Source organism: Bombus impatiens, unplaced genomic scaffold (genome assembly GCF_000188095.3).
Source record: "Bombus impatiens unplaced genomic scaffold, BIMP_2.2 scf_0049, whole genome shotgun sequence".
In the NCBI taxonomy this organism is placed as follows: Eukaryota; Metazoa; Arthropoda; class Insecta; order Hymenoptera; family Apidae; genus Bombus; species Bombus impatiens.
The window spans coordinates 770,807-787,824 of NT_176468.1; the positions used below are offsets into that span (position 1 = coordinate 770,807).

Consider the following 17,018-nt stretch of genomic DNA (forward strand, 5'->3'; position numbering starts at 1 on the left):
CAGATGCCTGTCGGAGCACAGCAACTACCGCCTACGGCGAATCCTTACGCCACCGCCACCTACGCACAGCACGCGTCGGTAAGTCCTCTCCTTTCATTCCTCATCAGCTAGAGCTTTATACCATTCGGAACTCATGCCGTTTTCCTATAACGAACCGTTTTCGATTTGAACATGGACGGATTCTTTGATTCTCTCGATTGGCATATGGACAAATAGGTTGTTACTTTAAGACTTTAAACATTGTACGTCAAATTGATTGTTGTTTATTCGGATACAAGTGTGATTTATTAGCTGGAATGTTTAGCCTCTTTATACATATAAACTTAAAGAATGATTGATGCTTTTATCTAGAATGCAATGGTGAATTTTAAACTTGAGTTTAACAGATGGAGTTTTGAATTATTTGTGAGTAAGGTTAATCGTTTTATGAAGAGAGGGTGACGTTCGTAGTCGGCTTACGTGCAGTTTGATGGTTAGAAAATGGTTGGGTAGTGCAACAAGGTAACCTATAAAGTATGCGCGGAGTGTCGTGTGATAATTGTAGATCTTCCCTTTTTTTGTGTAAACTATTTAATTTAAGTATCTGTGATATTGTAAAATGAATATATGCGTAGGCAGGAGAAAAGACCATTTTGCGCAGCGAAAGGGTTAACCCTTTCTCAAACCGGGTGGGGCCGTGACAACTCAGCACAGTTCTCGTGGAAACGATGTGCGATTTCTTCTCTCATTTGTTTTTCCAATCTTTCATTAACATTTATTCTTTTCTGAACTCACAATGTGTCTCTTCAATTGATTGTTCAAAAAATGTATGTACTTCGCATAGAATGATACATAGATCTTCGTTTCTCTTTTATTGTAGTAGTGGTATTATGTTTTACCGGCATAATTATAAAGGACAAGTTGAAAGTAAAAGAAAAGCTTTATTCTCTGGCAGTATGTAGATAGAGGGCGTGATAAAATAAAAAATTATCACGTGTTATATCATGATACTTTTAATCTTTTCTCGTACCGGGTGGGGCTAGTATACTTTTATAATTTTTGATTACCACGTTCGATACTTTTTTTCATCAAGTTCAAATATTAGATGTTTTTTTTCTAACAGAATAGTATTTAATTTGAATCATATTTCGTTATTGCGTATTTATTTATTGCTTGAATATTTTTAAATTGATATTTTGTATTAAGTTCTATTGTTTAAAAAATACTAACTGTTAATATAATTAAAAGGTTTTAATGTATCTAGTCCCAAAAACATTTTTTATAAAATTTTTTCTAAAATAATAAAATATGCATGTTGTACTATTTTGTTTATATATTTATTATGTTAATAATGATTTTTAATTGTTTTTAATTGTATATTTTAACTGTATTACAGTATGGTGGACAACGGGTACCTACAGCTTCCTCTCCAGCTAACACTAATAGTAGTTCCAGCAGTGCTACCGGCAGTCGAAGTGGGACAATGAGCACAAGTCTTAGCAATAATGCTATACAAGGACAACAGGCAGAACAGCTATCAAAAACAAATTTGTATATTCGTGGCCTCAATCAAAATACAACTGACAAGGACCTCGTAAACATGTGTTCTCAGTAAGTCATTCGTGCAATTAGTATTTTCTGTTAATATCTGATTGGCAGTATATTATTATTTGAATTGATTGTCAATATAACTCTAACTTTTAGTAGAACTAACAGACATTGAATTTTATTTATAGTGCGGGAGTGTGTTGTTTCTAATACATTGTGTTTTTGCAGATATGGAACTATTACATCTACAAAGGCCATTTTGGATAAAAATACGAATAAGTGTAAAGGTAATTAACTTTTCTATTATATCTTTGTTTTTATCATTTATTTTTTATTAACTATGAATTCAACGTTACTACTAACTGGTTTTGCTAATTGATATTGCAATTGTTGTGTTACAGGTTACGGATTTGTAGACTTTGAGTCACCAGTGGCGGCAGAGGGTGCTGTGAAAGCACTGGTTGCCAAGGGCATCCAAGCGCAGATGGCGAAAGTGGGTATCTGGTTGCTCCCTAGACTGCCCAGTGTACGTTGGTTGTGCATGCAAGTACAGTAATACCAGAGTAACAGTAAACTCCTTTTCTTTCTTTTCTTTTTTTCTTTTCTTTTCTTTCTTTCTTTTTCCCTTCTTTTTCTATTCCCTTTTATCTTTTTTCTCTTTTTATTTCCTATTTCTGCCTTTCTACTTTTCAGTCTATCCTATTCTAAAATCCATCTGTAGTCCTCTTACATTTGATCATTATTACAACCCTTACGCTCTCCCATTGATATATCAACTATTAAATGCCATTAATTTGAAAAAGATTTTTATTCCTGTACTGCTATGATAAATATGTATACAGTACAGTACTTTCATGCATTATTTATCATATAATGTTGGATAAAAAAGTACTGAAATTCTGATCACAATAGATATCATGGTTGTCTTTCAGTGATCAAAGTTTTCCAATGAAATGATTTTTAAAGTTAGATTCAACAATTTATTTGCAATATTTGTTTGCTAATAGCAGTATTTGACTACAGTCATAATATATAAGTTATTATTATTTATTTTATTAACTATAAAAAATTAATCAAATTGTTATGATAAATAGTAGATGTCAATATATGTTTTGTATACATGCAGTATATTGTTCTTTTTAATTTTATGTTTAAATTCCAGAAAAATTGTTATTAATAAATATTTTATAACTAATAATGAAGTTCTTTAAAATGCTGTTAAATTATTCACTTTTGTTATAATAGTTGAAAGACAAACATGGCATCATCGTCTTGGCATCATTGCTCTGCTCTCAGCCCCTCTAGAAATGCATAGAGTTTGTATCTTGACAAGACTGTTTAGTATCTTATAATCGTTGCGTCTTGTAGAAAAAGTATTTTTAGTATAGAGATGTCAGATTAAAAGAAAGTGACAGGTTTTATGGAAGATATAACAAAAATTAGAACTATTTAAATTTACTGACAAGTGAGAAGGGATTTCAAATAAATTTATAAACTTTCACATGCTTAAGATTTATCTTTTAACAACAGAAAAATATTGCTGCTAGAGGGGTGGTATTATGCACAAATTATATTTTCATTGATAAAATTCGAAAAAAATTTTTTATGATACAGATGTTCGTAAAGGTAATATGACTAGTATAACGTTATATAATTGTATTATCAGTGAAAATATAGTAGCAGGCAATTATGCATATTTTAAGATAAAAAGAAGTACTATAAAGTTTTTCCTATTAGAACCTATCTCACTTGTCTGAAAATCTCTAGTTTTCACCAGTTCTCTGCCATTCTGTCTTATATACCTACCAAACTATCGATGCTTGTTGCTGTACCTCGGCCACAAACTGCTGATACTGCTGTGTCAACACATTTATAATTCGTGTCTGAAGATTGCATTCATTTCAGCACTAAATCAAGCCTTTAGCAAATTATTCTAATGTATTCAGATGTCTGTGTCTGTGCCCTATGTAAAAAAAAGAATCAGTAGCTTATTGTCATACTAAGAAAAATTCTAAAATTCTTTAGAATACTCCATTAAAATTGCTTTTAAGTGTGGTAGTATACTATACTACATGAATAAAATACGTTATAGTTTATCTTATTCTCTGTGCAATCTGTCAAATGTTATGTGTCTGTCTCTTATTCTAACGGTGTGTAAATATTAGAAAAGATCGCTTATATACATTTAGTTTAAAAATTTTTTCACTTTGAATTTTCTTTATTTGTTTTTATCTACGTATGCACATTGCCAATAAAAAGTACTGGTTCCTGCCTATATTTATTGCTAAATAAAAGACTAACTTGGAATGTTTCTTCTAATCTGGCCGCGGTAAAAGCACGGGGTGCCATCAGCAGCTGTGATGATGTCAGTCGCATGTGATATGATATAACTAAACAATGTACCCATTATTAAATGTATTCAGGGTACATGGTATTTACTTACCAGTTAGTGATGCTATGCGAAGATCAGGTGCTATCTTAATCCTGGGGTGTTGGTTGACTCTGATTGACACTTGGCTTGATTAATAAAGTTTAACCGGCACACCAAACAAGTTTAGGATGTGTATTTGGGAATTTTGAAAAGTCTTTAGCAAGAACTTAGTACACTATAGCTACAGAGAATTGCTAAAGTTTCTAGTGATTTACTGATTAAGTATCATGTATAGAAATATGTACAAATTATTTTTAAAATCCTTTATACACATTCACACTTGATCAATTAAATCAATTTATTGAGATACAAAGTCATTAAATTATATTATGGTTTTATCATACATATATGTATATGTGTTTATATGCATACATATATGTGTATATGTATATTATATTTTTTAAAAGAAATATATATATACATATATAGATGCCATAAGCTTAGCTTATATCATAATGTTTTCATTATTTATTTTTTTGTTTTAATGCATTCGCAAGATTGAAGTAAATTGTCGTAAAGTATAAGTATATTCAAGTAACTGTAGAGTTGATTGATTTTTGAGAGAAATGGTGGATCTCAAAATATGCTTGAGGGTGCATAAATATCAAATTCGAATTCGAGTTAAGTTTAGTGTACATATATCTTTTTGCTTTTTGTTCTCTACATATGAGAATCGTAAGCAAGAAAAACTTGAGCATGAACACATGTATATGTATGTGTATATATTTTGGAAACATATATTTTAATAACATTGCAAGATAATTTGACTCACTTTCATTTCTATCTTATAATATAACTGTATATATGTGAACATGCCTGTGCTTTTTTGTTATGCTTGTATCCAACAGTGTGTCATATGTGACTGAAATTTTATTAATGCTTTGAATGGTTATCCTCAGTCTTGTTTATTATAAACAATTAGTTAGCTTGCATTACTTATGGTACTGGTTATTTATCATATAAGAATATGTGATTCCTAAAACACAAATTTATAAAAAGTAGTAGAAAGATAATATAACTAGAAAAAATTATGAATATTCTTTACAAAAAAGTTTACTTGTAAAGAAAGATACTTACTGTTACAAATATATATTTTACACAGTTAACAAAACAATGTAAATCTAACAGAAACCACGTTCGAGATATCATTTAATACAAATGATTTAATTGGAAAAAAGAAAAGGATATAATAATTGATAAATACGTTCTGGAAGAATGTAACAATTTATTATTTGCATTAAATAAACAATGTTTGCACAGGCGAGATTCACTATTGTGGTTTTTTGTGAATTCATTAGTTGCTTCTTGACTTTTAGGTCATTATTATGCATTACTAAATTTTGAATGCAATAGGCACATATAGATTGTAAATTTTATATACAATTTAGAAAAAAGGAGTTTCGTTATGAAAAAACGAATGCGTGTGAGCATGCTTTGTACATAAATGCAGTATATATTTGATGTCAATACTAGTTTTAAGCATCCATAAAGCAAATTTGGAGAACCACCACAATATGGTAAAGTAATGCCATGAAGCATGATAATCTTTCAGTATTAAAAATAATGATTATTTTAATTCATAACAAATCGTTTTTTGAGTATTTGTTCATTCTTACATTCAATATTAGATTAAAATAATTGTTATAGTTTAATGCTCTCCTTTAGTAGTATCTTGTTGTAGATTTATACAATTTTTTTTCATTATTTTTATTAAAATACATTGTCAAGTTATATGTAAGAAATTTTTGTGATTACTGTATACAATTTTAGTTTGTTGAATTTCTTGCATCATTGTATATATTGTTATGAGATTTAATTTTGAATTATCATTTTAACATTCCATGTGAATGTGTATATACAATAGAAGCGTATTATGAGACATTTTAAATAAATACTTATAACGAATATCATCATAAAAAATGCAAGGATATAAGAAATCTATAATATTGACCTTGTGAGCTAATATAAAAATGTTCCAATAATATTTATTATGATTATTGATTTCTCATTGTAGTGACCTCGTCTGTGCATTCATTTGTAATCATAGTTACACAGGAATATGTAAATACATGTGTTTTGGTCGTGAATGTTAAAATGATAGATATGAAGCTTTTTTGAAATTTATATACAAGTATATTATAAAATATATTTTTATATATATTACAATATATATAAAAAGCCAGGAGTGTAATACAATAAGTTGCATAGTATTTTTTACTCTCTTCTCAGCAACAGGAGCAGGACCCTACTAATTTATATATTGCAAACCTGCCCCTGAGTTTCAAAGAAAATGATGTTGAAGGTTTGCTTGCTCAATATGGGCAAGTTATTTCAACACGAATATTACGTGATACAGCTGGACAAAGTAAAGGTGTTGGATTTGCAAGGTTAGTGTAATATTATCATTTAAAAGATAATTATTAATCACATTAATTTTTGTTACATTTAGTAATATTAATATTTTATATTATGTATATCTTAGAATGGAATCTAAAGAAAAATGTGAACAAATAATTCAGATGTTTAATGGAAAGGCACTACAAGGTGCTAAAGATCCGTTACTGGTAAAATTTGCTGATGGTGGTAATAAGAAAAAATCATTATACAAAAGTACAATATGGAGGGAAACTGGCGAGGTAATTTATACAATTACAAAAAGGTGAAGATAGTATTTAATGTACAGTTTTAATGTTGTGGTATGTACTTTCACAGAATATAACTTTGAATTACGATACAAGTGGTGTTGGTCAAAACGGGGTTGCAACTACTCACATGCTACCTGCAGCCACCTTAACACAATATAGTCGTCATTATGGTCAAGCTTTACCGGGATACAGTGTGCCAGGAACGCCCTGGGTGACTCCTTACTTGGTGCAGACTGCCCCTCCACACATGCAACAGGTCGACGTGAGTTTTTGTACAGACTTTTTGTTGGTTTTGCTTCCTCTTTTTTTTTAAAATCATTTATCATTTATCTTAAATAATATTATTCTTCCATTACTGAAAAATTTCATATATTCGTGCATAATTATTAATCTGGATATTTTTGTACTAAATTGTTACTAAATGTTAAAAGAACTGAATAAAAGTATTTAAATTTAAAATTTTAATATGAATTTCATATTACAGATGATGCCATCAGCTGATCCTAGTAATCCACAATACAGTATGATTCCTCAACTAACTACACAAATGTCTACGTTACATCTTGGCACTGGTTCCGTAAGTATAGAATCTTTTTTTTACCTTCTCTTAAATTTTCAATCATTTTTTCAACATTTATGTTAATTTTAATTTTTTTAATATTTCATTTTTCAGTACATAGCAAGCCCACATCCCTATCCTTATACTACTTATCCTCCTAGCATTATTCATACCATGCCACTGGGTGATTCTGAACAAACAAGTAATGCAGCATCTCCTGATGATTCTTACCAACAATACCAAGCTCAGCAGCCCAAGTAGGCTACGGTTTTTAGGTATATATAGCATTTCACAATGATTTTTCTGTTATATATATAAATATATAGGATTTTATAAACAAAGCTGAACCAGATTTCCGTTTTTTTAACATTTCAGATACGATTACACCGAGAGTTATGTAAGTTAGGAGAGCCACACCTGTTGATAAGAAGGATTATATTAATGAAGGATAGATAAGGCTAAATACAATACATAAAGTCAGATAAGATTCTTCCTCATGATAATTGACTTGCCAGCCATCTTTTATACATTTTATCCATCAGATAAATAGGTGAAAGTAGTTAATATTTTCCAACGATTAGAGAATGAATGTTGTCATAAGAACGGGGTACGAGTGCTCGTGTCATCTACATTGTTCGGCACCAGCACGGCTCCATACGCTGTAACGCCAACACATCATTACGACAGTGACAAAACTGATATTCTGCGACGGACAGTTTAGTGTCAAGCTGATAGGCTTCCAGGATTAACTTTAGGTATTACATTTACTAAGGAAACGATAAGTCGAAGCTAAAGGCTTTGAGAGTGTGAATAAAATATTTTAACAAAAACTGTAAACTATAAAAGAAACGCTGCTCAGAAATATACAAAGGAGAATTCTTCCCAAGAAATAATAATAATAATAATATACAGAAAAAAGCACTTCCAAATGCTAGAATTGATTAAAAAAAACATTCAGATTCGGTTACTTGTAATCAGTACCTACCGGACTTTCGTGCCAGCTGGCTGGCCGGTGGCTGGGCTGCGAAGAGAAGGGGTTGTGGATCAGTATTTCTTTTTCACAGAAGATACTGAAGAAAAGAGCTCTTCCTTAACAGCGCACACCACCCCATCCACTAACTGCACTCTCATCATATTATTTCTTTTTGTTTTCTTCTGTTTCGTTCAGACATTCCAAGCCAGGCACATATATTGTATGTATGTATTGCCACGCGGAGATTTTTATCTACTTTTACAAGTACAGTTCGCGTTCTCTTTTTAATCACGGACGAATATATTTTATGGACGAAAAAGAAGTGAAGATTTTAAGAGAGAGAGAGAGAGAGCGAGCGAGCGAGAGAGAGAGAGAGAGAGAGAGAGAGAAAGATGAAGCTTTATTTCTAAAGGAAAAAAAAACTTCAGGATATATGTAATTATTGTAACAAGAAGGAAAGGAACATAGTACTTTTTAGAAGATTTATATTTATGAGTACAGTTACTACGAATTGATATCAGTTTTAATTGTACAGTGAATACAGATATTTTTTTTAGAATTGTGCCTTTTCAGACAAATCCGCTAGACTGGGATATGCTGAAAAATATTATAATATATTTTTACGTCGGTATGTAAATGCGAAACTTGAGCCAAATTTTGATCTTCTAGTTAAGAGAATATAATTGTTTTTGCGTTGTAGCCAGTTAAATATCACTACGTTTGTTTTTTGGTTATGAATTCGAATAGATTTTGTATGTGTATAGTTGCCACTAACGGGATTGACGGACCGAAAACATCTGTACGGTTCGTACGGAGTCTAGGAACAAAAAAAAATGATATGAAATCAAATGGCGGATCATTGTTAACTGAGACTAATCCATACCGCCCCAAAAGAAAATGAGAGAGAGACAGAATAGGCTTGTTACAACGGAATACGATAGATAGAGTGTAAATTAATTTATTATATCGAACAAACGAATAAAATCGCGTTGCAAATGAAAACGAAAAAGATAATGGGACTGGAGTAGAACGATAGGCGAGAGGATCGAACGCGAGGAAACAAAAAGAAACGTAAAATACAGAATATAAGTTGAAAATTTTCTATCTACGTGGTATCGAGAGAGAGAGAGAGAGAGAGAGAGAGAGAGAGAGAGTGAGAGTGAGAGAAAACGGAGAAGCAAAAGGTTTAATGATAAAAAAAAGAAAAAACACCCTCCTCTCCTGCGTTCCTCTAAGCCCGTTTTTACATCTGGCACAGTTTTCACGTTGTCTGACTTAGGTCGAGTCGAGGAACGATTAGCAGAAAGCTTTCTACCAAATATTACGAGCTCCGGGCTCGAAGTGGCAGGCAGGTAGTTAGATAGAGTTAGAGGCGATCGTAGCTATTATTATAATATTACAATAATATGCTGTATTATTATAATTAATGATTACTATTATTGACGTCATCTAAAGTATGAAAGATTTTTACACTGTTGAGACTTGAAGTAAATAATATATTTAGTTTATTTTGGTACATCACGATTTGATGACAAGAGATAAAAGATGAAAAAAGTGGTATGAACTATTTTTTAAGAGACCGATTATTACTCGATTTGAGTCCATGCATTAAGGGAGACAAACAAAAAAGAATAAGAGAGCGAGAGAAAGAAAGAAAGAAAGAAAGAAAGAAAGAGGCGAACCTATTTGCGAGTGTGTAAATTGTTTGCACAAGCGATTGTCACCATGACTGACAACAAAAATCACATGTGATTAAATAGTGAATTTTGAAGAATTTTACTAATAGACTTGTACTAAATAACTAATTATTATTGTGACGACCAAAACAAAAAAAAAGAGCAGCATTTTTATAGTGCTGACCGAGAGCGGAAGAACGATGGTTCGGCCGACATAAATGCCAGCTCCCGCAGATACGGAGCCGCACTGGAGAGCGGGCAGAGAGGAGAGAAAGAGAGTGAGGAAGATCAATGGATGCAAGGGACAATGAGCGAAAGAGACGCGGAGAATCATAGAAGGCGAATGAAAGTGCGTGAGCTAGAAATTTAGAAGAAAATGTGTGTAGAAAGCAGGGGGGTAGAAGGAAGTTAAATGATAAAATGAGCGAGGTGGAGGGGGGGGGGGAAGATAGATGCTAGAATGTGAAATATACAAGAGAGAAAGTAAGAATGAACATGAGAGAAAACAAGAGCGAATGCGTCGTAATCTATTGTATAGAACCTGGGAAGAAAGAGATGTTGTGTAGTTAGTGTTGATTATAAATATATAGGATAGGTACCATTTTTGGATAGGAAGTAATCAATTAAGTGATTAAGTTTAGGTAGTTAGTTAGGTGATAGTTAGGATACATATACAACTGCCTCTCCTCGTTAAAAAAACGCAAAAAAAAAAGAAAGGAAAACACACATCAGGCGAGGCACCGTTCAGCCTATGCACCTCGCACCCGTCAAGACTGACTGGCTATTCATATTAATAATAAATATATATTATTCTACAACATATTATCTACTGTAATATAAATAGTAAGAACTGCTTGCTGCGCACCGCGGGTCAGGTGCTTGGGCTGGCCGGGCGTGGTTTACGAAAAAGAAGAAAAAAACCAATCTCTTTTTTGGAACGTAATGTTTCCAAGCAATGCTGCTTTCCGTAAGCTTTCTTTAGAATTTCTAGCGTAGCCTCTTTTTAGATTAGATTCACAACTAGTAGTCGTAGGCTGATGTAGAAAGATGAGGATAAAAAGGAAAAAAACGTAGGGTGTTTTTAAGTAACGAAACAAAAAAAAATAAGTAATATAATGTTAGTCGAACGTCGGCTTAAGCGATAAAAAGAAATAATAAGAAAGATGCGAGTCCGAGTTGAGACTTTGATGATGCCCGATAATGTAACGCGCGTCATCGTACTTCGACTTGTACAGTCCTTAGATTTCACCGAGGTTTTAAGTCATTGTTTTACTATTGTTAAGGAGATAGGTTTTTAGCTATAACGAGAGAGAGACGAACATTTTTCCATTTGCCCCATTGTTCTGCTTTTTTTTTACTTCGACCCCTCCTGTATCTCTTCTAATTTCTTTTCCATAACTTTCCCGTGCTCCTTGTTTAATCCAACATCCGTTGTATTTTTCGACATATACAAATCTTCTATTCATAAGCGTCAAAACGAAAGAACGACACTTGTAATTATACAAAAAAAAAAAAAAAATGCCATTACTATATTCGATTCATTTTGTTTGTTTCTTCTCTCCACTATATAATTAATTGTTATGTGGTGTGCGACCAATGAGAATATACATGAGAATTAAAAATTTCGTAAATTTCAAGATGAGAGAAAGAGGGAGTGAAAGGGACAGAGAGCGAGAGAAAGGAAAGAAACAAAATATGATGTTGAGGCATTAAGTTCGCATGCGTAAACGAGGATTAAGTAATCGGGAGGGAAAAAAATATAAAAAAAAAAAGTAAAAAATGAACACACACATTAGGTTCTCGGATACTTTTAAGATGGCGAGGCATAGCACGTAATGAAATTCTTAGATTAAGGCAAGTGTGTCATAGCTAGTTAAGAAATAGGGGCTCTTAGAAGTCGATAGGTGCTGTAATAAAATGAAAAAAAAAAATGAAGTAACAAGAACAACAACAACAAAGTTTAACAACGGTCAGAATTAGATTTTTCATGGAACTTGAATAAGAACACAGGGCATACGCCACTAAAAGTGCCCTTAGTTTATTTTGGATCGTTTAAAAACGCTAGTCTTTGTGTGAGATAATGTGGGGGTTATAGATAGGGTCTTCTAAAAAAGAAAAAAAACGAAAAAAAGAAGAGAAAAACAAAAAACGCAAACAGAAAACAAAAAGAGAGAGAGAGAGAGAGAGAGCGCGAGAGAGAACGTGAGATATAAGTAGTAAATACAAAAGATAAAAAAGAAACACATATGAGATGCGCGAGAGCGAGAGAGAGAGAAAGTGCGAGACGAATGTGTGGTGTGTAGGTTGTATGCATAATTTATAATGCGTACTTTAAATAAAAAGAACAACCATCTGCCTATGACACGACACAGACTGCAGAGACACACTGTTACTGTAAACTGCACACTGCGTGTGCACGCTCTAAACGTCACACACTTCTTACACTTTGTATGTGGAGCGTGCACCAAACAGTTTTTAGAGTTACTTACAAGCATGGTTTGGTATTCAAAGTGAAAGAATCAAATTCTTAATTACTATCATCCCTTATTTTTGATCAATAAACGATCTGTTTTGGGGATTTATTCGAATCATTTTCTTTTCCTTTCCTAAGTTTTCTCTAATGGCAGGCCAATTGTGAAAATAGTCTTCAACACAGAGAGAAGAGAGCGAGAGAGTGAATCCCCAAATTATAATTATATCATTGTTTCTTCTCAGATGTCATTTTTTTAAATTGTACTTCTCTTTTGTCTGCATTAGATTTCGTTGAATTTCATAAAAAAAAAAAATAAATACAGATTCATTTTCGTTTTTTCTTTTCCTTTGTTGTGTCAAAGAGTGAAAGAACAATTTCTGCGAGAAACGAACAAACGAAATGTAAAGTCTGTAAAATAAACTTACTCTCGTACAAAATCAGTGACTGTATTTACACGTATTCCAACACTAAAAAAAAGAGAGATATGCCTTCTATTGAATCAAGTAGCGACTATTGTATATGCCTTTTTCAATGTTATATCCTGAGATAGATTTTTGGTATTCTCCAGGACTAAAAGAGTGAGCTTAACGAATTAAAAAGAAAAAAAGAAAACGAAAATAGGAGAAACTCCAAAAAGGAAACAAGAAATATCACGTTCTTCTCAATCGAACATCGGTTAAACGAAATTATACTGTTTACTAATGTGTAGTAGTACAGCATGTCCAACAGACTGAACATTTGTCCTTTGTAAGAAATGTTAAAATAATAAGCCCCCCACATTATCCCAACTAATTGTGTAATAATACATCCAGCGTCCGCGTTTATACTAATCGACGATAGGATTGTTTTCTGCGGAGTAACAAGACTATGGAGAATTAATATGCCATGTTCGATTTTTGGTAATACGGTAGAACGTAACGAGTCTTTTTCTTAATACTTTTAACACCGTACACGCTGATGCGATTTGTACTATTTTGAGTAAATGCTTTTAATTTGTGCGCAATAAAGATTCGAAATTTTAAAAAAAGAGGTGAAGATAAAAAGATTTTAATCGAGATGCTGGCAATGTATGAGAACGATTACTAGATCTCCTCTTTTGTCAATTAAATGGTGGTTTTATAATGATGTAAAATAGAAGGGTAAAATTAAAAAGAAAAAAAAAAGGAAAGCAAACACATCGTAAAAAGAACTCATTGAAATAAAAAGAGTACGAATTTTGATTTGATGCTGAGAGCTTTTTCTTAGGCCATGCAATACTTTTTCCATTAGGGTTGTACTTTTTGTCTTTTTGATTTCGTTAGATGTGTTTATTTGTACGAAAATATTTTGTAATTATTTTATATACATCATCTCGATCTGCATTCACGTTTAATTTATTTCAAGTTACGTTGTTGAAGTTAAAAGATTGATCCGATATCTTTTGATTATTTTACACTGAGTACATGATTTCGTGATTCAGTACGTTTCACGATGGCGATACGTGTTTATTTCTTTTAGATGATTATATTGCTTGATTTAGAATATAATAAATATTAAGTTGATAAAAAGAATCTTATTCTTATTAATTTGCACTATGCACAATTCATTTCTCTATTATATGTAAAAGTTATAAAACATTTCGCTATTAACGAACAATATGTTTCGATTTAAATATCCTTACGGTGTTATCCGCACCTCCGGATACCATGAATTTGGGATTCGACCAATTGCAACATAATACTTTATCTTCATGGCCAGAAAGGTCAAATAATGGCGCTTTAGGACTATAAGAAGAGAAATAGTTTTTTTTTTACACGGAAAGCAACTTTGTAAATAAAATTGGAAATTATCGTACCTTCTGGTATCCCAGAGTTTCATCTCATTATCGTATGCTCCTGAAATAAAAAGAGTTTCGTCCACTGGCGACCATCGTACAGATTGTACCCATTGCGTGTGAGAAGTAAATATTGCTTTCACAAGTGTTCCCTCTAAAAAAGAAATATTATTTTAATACAACTTTCAATGCAACAATGATTAGAAATTTATAAATAAACGATGTCAGTCGAAACCTGTAGATCTTGGATCGTATAATCTAATATGCCTATCGGCTGACGCTGTTATAACAGTACGAGTTAATGGGGAATAATCGAGGTCAAAGAAACTTTTATTTCCAGCCAGTTCGTGTTTGATTCCTCCTAATTCTGAATCCCATATTTTCATCGTATGATCCCACGAGGATGTTATAATTTCTGTTTTATCTGACCATACTACACCACTAATGGCTTCTTTGTGACCTTTCATAGTTCTTTTAGGTACCTTTATAATGCAAACGTACATATCATAATAAATTATTTCTTCGTTGACAAATATTTTACTGTTTATTCATTTTATTTACCCTTGTTTTACCATGTTCTGATTTTAATCTTTTTGAGCTGGATTCACCATCTTCATTTTCATCTTGATTAGCTACAAACATAAATGAAAGTGAACCATTTTCTTATTAATGAACTTCATTTTTTTGTTATATAAACTACTTACCTGTAGACCAGATTTTAAGCATTGTATCCCACGCCCCAGTTGCCATTATAGTCTTATCGTAATTAATACTAACAGCTTCTAGTCCACGTTCATGTCCCCTGCATACATGAATGCAATCTACAGAGTTTTCCATAATGTTCCAATCCCATATTATAGCTGTTTGATCTTGAGATGCACTGTAAATTATAGATGGTAAGAATGATTTAAAATTATTCAATTCAACTTTTCCCGGTTTTAAATCATACCTAACAAAACTGGCCGTGTCACTAGTCATGGATATCCATGCTACTGCTTTAATAGGTGAAGTATGTCCAGGAATTACTAAATGATGTTTCCCTTTAGATGTCCATATATGTAATGTGTTATCATAACAACCAGTCAAAATCCTATTAAAGTATAATAAATATTTTAATACAAAATAATAATGTTAATAATAAATAACAACAATAAATATCAAAGAAGTTACCATTTTTCATAAACATCAACAGCAGATACCCAATCATCATGTAAAAGACAATCCTGAGGTTCTGGTGGTGGATACTTTTCAACATATTCAACAATAATCACTTCTTCTGTAGAAATATTTTTTTCTGCTATATGTTCACTTAATGAAGTGCGTAAAAATTGTGAGCACACTAAGAAATCAAATTCTATATCATTTTTTATATCGGTTGACTCTAGAATTAAATCCAGTTAATAAACAAATATTCCTCAATATACTTAATTCATATTTAAGTTTATTAATTTAGAAATATGCTACCTTTTAGAAGTTCATTTATAAGAGTATTTAATTCACTTGTTACAATGGATGTGTGCACTGATAATGGGAAATCCGGAACAGCATACCTAAAATTTGAAAAAATTATTTACCACATATATTATGATTACTGAAATAACAAAATTATTGCAAATTATATAAAGCATAAACACAATGTCATAACTGTGTAACAAAATGAAATAACCTCCTAATGCAGTTTACAAAAGATAATTAAAAATACTTACTGTTCCTGCTTCGTAAGAAATTTTATTTGTAGCTGTGGAGCACTGTTGTTTAGGCTTTCATTAGCCATCGTAGTTTTAATATTATTCGTACTTTACTCTTTTATAAAATGGGAATTATAGAAAATACAGAAAATACACGTGTGTGCTACATTTTAAACTAGATTATATCGACACCAGTAATCGACTTCTCGGAACTCTGAACGAATCGATTTATCATGCAATCGATACTCTTCTGTAGGTAATCGTTCTTCACATTATCGAAAGACTAAATTTTTTGTACTGGTTTATTTATTCAGTTCTGTATATGTGACCTTTTTAAATTAATAAATAGAAATATATTAATTAATATAGAAATATGAATACATATTAAAAGGTAGAATAATTAACATTTTTATGATGCTTTTAATTTAATAGTAAATATCGTTAACATAACATTAAATACAATTTTAGGGTTGACAAGTAATAATTTTGTTATTTGGATAATGAATTTTATTCAATTTTATATGTATGTATAATTATATTTCTTAATATATTCAAAAATTGTTTTACTATACTTATGTAATAAATATTGCCAAATAATTATAAAATAAAACTAATGGTAGAAAAAGTCAAATCAGGAAAAGAACAAATATAAATGATAATAATAATTTATGTTTCTCTATTTATTATTTATTAATATAACGATATTTCATAATAAAATTGGCTATTTATGTCAGTATTATTTTATTTATTTTAATACACATAAATAATGAACATTCTTTAATCATTTAAAAGATCATACGCTTTGTAAAATACGCAAGATATTTGATATCTTAATGTAGAACGATTGGTTAATTAATAAACTTTGATAAATTCCACATATTAAAAATGAGATAACATGCTCAATATATTTTTTAGTAAATCAACGTTGATCATCGATTAGCGGAAGAAAATAAAAGATTAGAATGTTAAGATGAATCGACTATCTAGTACATCACAGACTATTCTGCTTCCGCCTTTGTCTTCCCAATAAAAGAAGAGGACAGAGCGAAAGTTATTGCTGCTGGGGTCAGTTCTATTGCAACAAGTGTTCCTAATCGATACTTTGATGAAATTATACGAATCCATTGCTGCCACTGATAACAGAAATACAACATTTTTTAAAGCGCTTTTTCGTCAGTAAGAATCGTTGTCATATTAAAAATTACATTAACGATAATGTTATCTATTTGCAGG

The 17,018-nt window shown here is 31.5% G+C and overlaps 3 protein-coding genes across 11 annotated transcripts in view; 2 read left to right on the forward strand and 1 right to left on the reverse strand.

Moving 5' to 3' along the window:
* LOC117152302 (glycine-rich cell wall structural protein 1.0-like) overlaps positions 1-371 on the forward strand; it is a 34,990-nt gene extending 34,619 nt beyond the window's left edge. The window contains exon 3 of the mRNA XM_033323537.1: positions 352-371. Within this exon, the coding sequence (XP_033179428.1) occupies positions 352-371 (20 nt within the window). The remainder of the gene's footprint in view (positions 1-351) is intronic.
* LOC100744046 (protein alan shepard) lies at positions 123-11,999 on the forward strand. Of its 9 annotated transcripts, none has more exons than XM_033323714.1 (11): positions 693-806; positions 1,376-1,590; positions 1,756-1,814; positions 1,929-2,053; positions 4,456-4,461; positions 6,188-6,345; positions 6,441-6,594; positions 6,671-6,865; positions 7,088-7,180; positions 7,277-7,437; positions 7,538-11,999. In XM_033323714.1, the coding sequence occupies exons 1-10, from the start codon at positions 708-710 to the stop codon at positions 7,421-7,423; spliced, it is 1,251 nt and encodes a 416-aa protein (XP_033179605.1). In that variant the 5' UTR covers positions 693-707; the 3' UTR covers positions 7,424-7,437; positions 7,538-11,999. The 9 variants fall into 9 exon arrangements, with proteins under 9 accessions (XP_024226764.1, XP_033179605.1, XP_033179610.1 ...); XM_033323719.1 differs by having other exon boundaries at positions 1,929-2,020; XM_024370996.2 differs by lacking the exons at positions 693-806; positions 4,456-4,461 and adding an exon at positions 123-216 and having other exon boundaries at positions 1,929-2,074.
* Positions 12,000-12,666: 667 nt separating this feature from the next.
* On the reverse strand, positions 12,667-16,019 carry LOC105681483 (ribosome biogenesis protein WDR12 homolog). The gene is made up of 9 exons (XM_012391317.3): positions 15,804-16,019; positions 15,562-15,647; positions 15,268-15,478; positions 15,047-15,187; positions 14,802-14,977; positions 14,659-14,729; positions 14,333-14,579; positions 14,119-14,251; positions 12,667-14,047 (listed from the first exon to the last, which is right to left on the reverse strand). Exons 1-9 carry the CDS (start codon positions 15,869-15,871, stop codon positions 13,909-13,911), a joined length of 1,272 nt encoding a protein of 423 aa, XP_012246740.1. The 5' UTR covers positions 15,872-16,019; the 3' UTR covers positions 12,667-13,908.
* Positions 16,020-17,018: the final 999 nt, after the last annotated feature.